The sequence below is a fragment of the Chiloscyllium plagiosum genome, unplaced genomic scaffold, assembly GCF_037043375.1.
Source record: "Chiloscyllium plagiosum isolate Xiang-an unplaced genomic scaffold, Cpla_swu_hap1 HiC_scaffold_2, whole genome shotgun sequence".
NCBI lineage: Eukaryota > Metazoa > Chordata > Chondrichthyes > Orectolobiformes > Hemiscylliidae > Chiloscyllium > Chiloscyllium plagiosum.
The window spans coordinates 4439914-4448296 of NW_028270140.1; the positions used below are offsets into that span (position 1 = coordinate 4439914).

Here is an 8383-nt window from a genome sequence, read left to right on the forward strand (position 1 = left end):
CGCGTCGGGTTCCCTGTTGACTGCTTTTTGTAAAGTCGCTGCAAAAGAGCAGCCAGGGTCAGCATGTCTTTGACAAGTAAAGAATGATCTTGGAGATCAAGGAGAACCGAGGAAGCAAAATTAAGTTGAAGTTTATTTCCAATAGAGGAAGTGTTTTAAAACTTCTACACTGTAAGTAATCTAGTCTAAAATTGCTTGGACGTCGGTGGTGTTTGTTCTGAGAGAGCTCAGGTAATCGGGTCAAATACTGACAGTCCTCTGCACTAATGGAATCCGCGAGTCTTGCTGCGAGTGAAATTCTATCTTGCTTTGTGTTTTGCAGTTTCAAGATCGAAGGTCGCCAATTTGAACTGTGCTGCTCCACGCATAAGTGTAAACGGGCCTTGAACCGGGGCGGGGGGGGGGGGGGGGTGATCGCACTGCCCTTGTCCGGTGGGTTTCCACGCCTCAGCGTTCAGGATGCAAACTACCGAGCAGCGAGGGGCCGAGCTGGAAATAGACGTGGAGAGTTTGGAAGTGGAGGAGGAAGACCTAGCCAGCTCGCCCCAGGCTGCGCCAGGGCACCGGCAAGATGGGTCAGCCGAGAGCGATAAGAAGCAGCAGGGAGCCGAGGGGGATCACAGGAAGCTCAGCCGGACCCCGAAATGCGCCCGGTGCAGGAACCATGGCGTGGTGTCCTGTCTGAAAGGTCACAAGCGCTTCTGTCGCTGGAGGGACTGTCAGTGTGCGAACTGCCTGTTGGTGGTGGAGAGGCAGAGAGTGATGGCGGCACAGGTGGCACTCAGGAGGCAACAGGCAACGGAGGTGAGTATGTGGGGAGAGAGACAGACAGACAGACCCAGACCTTGTAAACGGAGCCAAGTTAGCTGCCACTTTCACCCCGGTATTAACTTTCATTCTACATTTATATGGTTCGGTCTGTCCACATGCGGAGTTCGTGGAAGATTTCCTATGAACCCTCGGTCTCATAATTTGGAGATGCCGGTGTTGGACTGGGGTGGACAGAGTTAAAAATCACCCAACACCAGGTTATAGTCCAACAGGTTTATTTGGAAGCACTAGCTTTCGGAGCGACGCTCCTTCATCAGGTGTTTATGACAAACTAGCTGATAAAGGAGCGGCGCTCCGAAAGCTAGTGCTTCCAAATAAACCAGTTGGACTATAACCTGGTGTTGGGTGATTTTTTTTTTAACTAGGTATCATAGGAATCAAACTGCAGCTGAAGGCTGTTTCGGACAGACGGCGGTGGTTTCTAACGGCGGGATGGGGACGGGTTTAGAAACTACAGAGTGGATTTAAAAACAAACGTTTGGCTATGCTCAGCCATCTCTTTGACTTGACTAATAATAGCGGTTTGAATGTTCTGTGTTGAAATATACAGACCGTTGATTTGTGGGGCCACTGGTCCCAGTCAACAGGTTACTGGAACAAAAACAAAACACCCCAGAAATTGCCGGAGAAACCCAGCAGGTCCTGCAGCATCTGTGAAGAGAGAAAACAGACTTAATGTTTTCAGTCCGGCGACCGCAGAGATTTTCCGGCGTTTTCTGTTTCAGATTTCCGGCATCGGCAACTTGTTTTTGTAACAGTTTGCTCGGTTCAGTTATTCGCGTTCCTTCACCAAACTTCTTTTCAAATGACTCAGAGCGAACACGTCAAAAACGCCAGAAATACCGTCAAATCGTTCCCAAATGGAGCAAGTCAGTATGGGGATGGCTAATTGTGATCTCCCCCCACACCCCCACCCCCCCGAACCACCTTGAGAGCAGCTCCTGCCCCTGTCAATGCCCCACTGCAGTGATGCCGGTTACCAGAGCTGTGTGGCAGAATACGGCAGAGATTAGTTTTGTTTCAATTTGTTTGTCTACATCATAAACACACGATATGTCACCAGCACACGGACTGGGGTGACAAATACAATTACTATTGCCCCGAGTTATTGTATTTTATCTATTACCTCCCCTCTTCTTTCCAAGGATAAGAAAGGGATAGCGAACAAACACAACCTGGCCGAGCGCCGAGCCGTTTATCAGAGGCACCTGAGGACGCCGAGTTTGCTGGCGAAGAGCATTTTAGAAGGTGTGTTTAATATTTCTCTCAGCTCCGTTAGAATAGAGGCATCTCTACCGAAAGTCGTGGGGCAGGAACAGGAGAATCCGTTCGATCGGGGGGGGGGGGAAGGGAAAGGACCTGGGCATTTGGAATGGAAATAAAAGAATAAACCAATGATTGGGTGAGCCGATTGTTAAAAGAAGTAACGGAAGTTTGGAACTGCACCAGAATACTCACTGAGCTGTTGTTGCATTTTTGTAAATAAGCGAGTTAATTTCTCAGCAACATTTCTGTTTGATGTTTGGCCGCTATTTTCCAAGTTTTTAAAGGATAGAACAAGGTCAGTTGAAGGTCTACCTAATTATTGACCTGTCTGTATATCTGAGCATTACTGGCAACTGCAACTCCAGATTGATAAGATATTGAAACTAAAATCTCAACGGGGGTGGGACATACGAAACATGAAGTATTTTAATAGGTTCCATTGAACTTCCGATATTGTTCCACAGCAGAATAATGTAATTTCTCTCGCTCTCTCTCAAACAATTTGCTATAAAATAATTCTATCTGCCGTATGAGTGTAAATTGAATTCGCGCAAATCACAGGGGAGAAGTTGCACTGAGTTTATTGGCCCGTGGTTTTAATTACCCGAAACAAGTGGGTACAGTCTTAAATTGCTACCCTTGCTTTTAAACGGCTTGACAATCAAAAAAAAGTTAGTCAAAGCTTCATTGCTTCCTTAAAATCAACCGGGCGGGGGGGGGGGGGGGAACAGTGTTAGCAGTCCCTGTCTATTTGCACAAATGAAATATATCTGTATTCAGACAGCCAATCAGACTGAGGTGAGGCATGATCAAATGGAGTGAATTAATATGGGCGCGAACATTCTGCAATTATTACGGAATATAGGATGGGACTGTTAACTGGAAAGAAATATCACTACATTCTGCTCCTGTGTAATCTCCATGTTCTTGTCAAAATTGAACAACCCTTTCAGTCGCTGTTAGTTTCATTTTTCTAAAAACACTCTTTACCAAGGAAGCGCCTAGTTTATTGTAATGATAGGCTGCTTGCATCGTCGGTGTTGCCATAACTGATTTCGTTAAATGAACAGAATTAGCTCCTGGGACATTATTTGTGGGAGCTGACCTGGTCAGTGCAGTCAGGACCAATAGATGGACCAGTAGGCTAAAGCAAGATTCAAGTTTCGTTTTCATTAAATCTACACGTTGAAGAGTATGCTGAGTAACGGATGAACTGAAATAAATAAAATAACGCGGGGGAAAATTACACCTTTCCCATCTGATTTCCCATTCGAAATAGACATCTTTTGGATCGTTAAGGATAATGATTTATGTTTCGCCCCAATCGAAAACTCGTTCTAATCTTAAACCGAAAAGTAGTAATTTTAACAGCAAGCCGGTGCTTAGTTAATATTCAATAGAAGGTAAAGTAGCTTCGCCGGTTTTTTATTCAATAAACAGTATTTGAGAAAAGGAGAGAGGGAGACTCAAAGTGGAATATCTCAGTGTAGAACATGGTTTAAAATTTTTTTTTTAACGTATCTCATAGTCCAATTTGTCACAATTGATTAGCAAGGTTATGCTTGTGCTGTTGCAGATGAACGTACTTATGATCATGAGCAAATATCATCTCTGCTTTGTTGATTATAGCGACTCTTTCCAATAATTGAAATCATTGCTCAGCAGCGAGAAGTTTCAAGCTGTTTCTGCTCGAACATTACGTGGTCCTGAGCAGGGAATATCTGACAGAGTGCAACTTGAAATGCTGCCCGATTATATTTTAATTGACATAGTATTTTAATCGAGATATATAATTCATAATAGAGTAGAGGATGCATACACACAGAGCCTTTTGATTTTTGTTGGTAAATATTCATGAGATCGATTTTGCTTCTCGTGTGAATTAGACTGGAGTGATAAGGTTATCCTACTGAAACGTGTAACTTTCGAATAATACACAACAACGTGACACTTGGGAACCTGATTTTTTTCGAATTGAAAACAAACTGCTGGAGAAATTTAGCAGGTTTGGGAGCATCTGTGTAGCAGGAACAGTGTTAACGTTTCAAGTCCAGTGATTTTTTTTCAGATCTTGTGAATAACAAGTTCAGTGGCAAATATTACAGATCGATAAGTTCAAAGCCAGTTCATGGCCATTTAAAAAAAAACCTGGCCCGGCTGCAAAATGCATTGAACATCAGCCATTTTCTAAATCTCCAAACCGATTATTCTAAAAATTATAAACAAAAATAAGGACAAATTGCTGGAAACATTTCTGCCTTCTTTCCCCACGGATGGTGCCAGATCTGCTGAGTTTCTCCAGCAGTTTGTGTTTCACGTCTCCAGCAAGCGTGTTTCTTTTGATTCTCACGATCATATAAAACAATAAGCATCTGCCTCCATGTCTATCTGAGGTGATAAGTGGCTTGGAACCATATCCTTTCACTTTTGGGACCCGAGCAGAGTTTAGCTCAAAACGCCTTGTATGATTTAGTCTCATGTGAAGGAACTTTCAGCTGATTTTTCGCCAGTCGATTTTCTAACGGATGATGCATGTTAGAATAGTTCCCGTTCAGTGATAAACAAAACTGAAGGACATGCTTTCAGTCTGGAGCGTATTTTACCCTGTTAATAGTTCGAGTTGAGAACACTTTAGAATTTCGAATGGATTCACGTGGAGACAGTATTAACACAATCCAGTCTGGCCTTGCTCATTAGCTTTTAGTTTTGTGCTGATTGTTGGATTTCCATCACCTTGAGCTCGAAATGCTCACCTTCTGAATGATTCCTGCTTTGTAGGTTACCGACCAGCCCAGAATGAGCCATACCTGAGGGGAAGCCCACCTTTACCCCCTCCCGTGAGTGACCGGATGAGGAAAAGGCGTGCGTTCGCTGACAAGGAGCTGGAGAGCATCATGATGGAGAGAGAGTACAAGGAGAGAGAGATGATTGAGGCTGCACAAGCTGCTGCTGCCTTCTTCCTTCCGAACGGCATGGTGCACGCAGCCGAGTACAATTCCTGCAAGTCTAACTACAGCCCGCCTCAGCTGGAGAGACCCAGCAAAGACATCGCCCAGCAGTGTAACCTGATGTCCCCGTGCCTCGATCTAACCATGCAGTACTCTGGCTCAGATCGGGCGGTGGAGCTCATTTCTTCCAACGTTAGTGTAGCCACCACCTACAGGCAGTACCCGCTGAGCCCCAGGCTGATGGTCTGGCCAAAGTGTGGTCCCCTCAGCGATGCCCTGCTCTACCAACAGTACGTACTGAATGCCAGTAGCGCCATCCAGACTCTCAAGCCGGGAGCCGTCTGGGACTCTAAAGGGGCAACAGTGCCGGAAGGTCAATTGGCCAGTGACAGTCGGGAGTCACCCAAAAAAGCAGCGAGGGAGTTGCAGCCCGTGGCAAGCACCCACCTGCCAGTCTTGGAGGTTCCCTGTGACCGCTCGGCGTTTTCACCACCAAAGAGAGGTTCCCCCCAGCTCGGGGAAAGTGACTCGCCCTCTCCCTGCTCAGCCCCAGCCAGCGGCATGTCCCTGTCACATAGTCACAGCCAGCCTCAGGAGAACGCTGCCTCCGAGCTCAAAACATTCCTGAGTAAAGGCATCCTGGAAGAGGCAGCCCGGAAATACCGGGAATACGCGATCAAGGAGAACCAGCTGTACAAAAACTCCACCGAAAGATACATGAGCAACCTGATCGGTTCGAAACAGGCCGGGCCAAAAATCTCACCTCCCGAGACACTCTCCTTTTCAGTTGAATCAATTCTGAAGAGGTCTTCACATTCTTCAAGCCGCACTTATCAATAACTGTAACATTTCCTCTTCAATTTGAAACGCTTCGAATTAATATCACTTATGGTTACATTTCGAGACCAAAGCTGCCTTTTGTATAAAATGTCTTTGATGTATATGGTTTGGGTATTATCTTGTACAGATATTAGCATAGTTCCTTCCTGCCAGAGTATATTTAAAACATCTTGAGTCTTTTGTTTTCTGGAGAACTGCAAATGAGCAAATGTTTTCTGCACTGAGGTAAATGTAAAGCTAAAAAATAAAGAGATTACAGAACCAAACAGTTGCCTTTTCTTAAAGGACCCTGTCAGCATCCATGCATACCTTTGTGAATTCAACCTTCAAAACCAATATTCATAGATACACTTCCCCAGGTCTTTGTCAAGGTAAACAATTTCAGCTGAATTAATATTATTCTCTTTCTGTTCTTGTTGGGAGGGTGCAACTTCACTTCACCTTACCCAGAGTCTAGAGTGGAGATCCCGTCTGGAGTATTGTGAGCAGTTTTGGTCCCCTTATGTAAGGAAATATATCATTTGGTGGAGGCACTTTAGAGTAGGTTCACTAGGATGGTGTCTGGTATGGAGGGATTGTCTTAATGAGCAAAGGTTACACTGGTTGGGACTTTAATTTAGGAGATTGAGAGGTGATCTCATTGATACATATCAGATTGTTAAGGGGATTGACCGGGTCAATGCTGACAGAATGTTTCCCCTCATGGGAGAATCTAGAACCAAGCGAATGGTCTCGGAACAAAGGGGTACCAATTTAAGTCTGAGATGAGGAGGAATTTCTGCTCTGAGGGTTGTGACTCTTTGGAACTCATTGCCACAGTGAGCTGTGGAGGCAGAGTCCTTATGCATATTTAAGACTGAGACAGATTCTTGATCAGTTGGGGAATGAAGGGTTATGGTGAAACGGCATGAATGTGGATGTGACAAATGTTGGATCAACCGTGATCCTATTGAATGGCAGAGCCAGTTTGAGGGGATGAATGGCCTACTGATGTTCCTATTTCTTATTGTCTCATTGACCAATGGTGTGCAAGACTGTGACATGGACGCCAACTTCTATCACCCAATTCCCTGTTCTTTTTCTCTCCTCCCCTTCATGCTATGTATCTGTCCCTATGATAAACAGAGTGGCAGCAGAACCAGTTTTGGAGTGAGGACCTTCCCAGTATGGTCTTCACATTATCACTAAGGGAATGCATGGTTCAGCTGAAGCTTTGCACCTGCCCTCTCATTCCTTCCACCCAGAATGAGCATCTTTCCTTCATGCACTCCAGGATATGAACATTGCTCTCTCGGCCTGCATTTATTGCCCATTCCGAAATACGCAGAGGGCAGTTAAAAGTCAAATTGTTGTAGATTTGGAGTCGCATCTAGGTTAGAGTAAGTAAAAGCTGCAGATTTCCTTCCTTAAAAGGGCACTAGTGGAACCACTGGAACAAAGATTATTCGTTATCACTATTAGTCTATAAATTCCAGATTTTTAATGAATTCAAATTCCACCATCTGTGATAAGATTTTCCAGAAAAGTACCTGGGTCCCTGGATTATTGGTGTCACAATAATATCACTAGGCCATCGCCTCCCCCTATAATATCAGCTGACATGACATGCTGAAATGTCGCATGACCGTACTCCGCCATTCAGCCCTTTCACAAACACCTTTCCATTTTCTTCAAAAGTCTTTTTTGTCTTATCAAACTGACAGTAGATTGGGCGTCTAGAATTTGATTTTTAAAAATGACCATTTACTTATCAGTGACAATTTCAAGCTCTTTTACACAACAAGAAGGAGAAGGGGGAAGGGGCAAATTCACAGTTGGAAAGTCATCGAGGTTCATTGATGGAGTTGCCTCTGTTATGAACGCAGTCATTGGGTAATGTGAATGAGGCAGGGCATGTTGGGAATGCCCAGCAGGCCGCTAGTAACTAACAGCTGACTTCATATCGGTGTTCGGTAACCTCATAAGGGTTTCTACCTGAAGGGTAGTCTCTGAACCTTGTAACTGATTACTGTAACTCACCGTGACTTTCCAATAATTTCTGTCCTTACGTTACTAACGATTGCAGTGATTTAAATATCAATGAACGGGAATCACTGCAATTTTACATTTCACAGTACATTTGTTGCAAGTTAAAACAAATAAGATATTTAATCAAGTATTTCCACACAACACCAGCTCTGAAATAATAAAATTCTGAAAATTCCTGGTAAACTTTAAGATATTTTCTAACCAGTCAGTTCAAAGATGCCGTGAACTCCGTTTGGAGCAGGTGAAACTTTAACCCAAGCCACCCGGCTCAGAGATAGGGACACCACACAAGAGTACCAAATTGAAATGCTTATTGATCTGCCTTCAGCAGTAATGGAGAGGGAGAGACAAAAGCGCATCAAATTTCAGTTGAAATTCAGTTTGCCATAGTTACAAAGTATGAGGTAAATTCCAATGCTTTCCAATTGTATTGGGTGATCTGAAAATTTCTTTCCCACTGCAGGAGGTCG

At 44.3% G+C, this 8383-nt stretch overlaps 1 protein-coding gene across 1 annotated transcript; it reads left to right on the forward strand.

Annotated features, from left to right (window-relative positions):
* Positions 1-392: 392 nt before the first annotated feature.
* On the forward strand, positions 393-6170 carry dmrt2a (doublesex and mab-3 related transcription factor 2a). The gene is made up of 3 exons (XM_043718418.2): positions 393-804; positions 1977-2079; positions 4876-6170. The coding sequence occupies exons 1-3, from the start codon at positions 460-462 to the stop codon at positions 5883-5885; spliced, it is 1458 nt and encodes a 485-aa protein (XP_043574353.1). The 5' UTR covers positions 393-459; the 3' UTR covers positions 5886-6170.
* The last annotated feature ends 2213 nt before the right edge of the window (positions 6171-8383 follow it).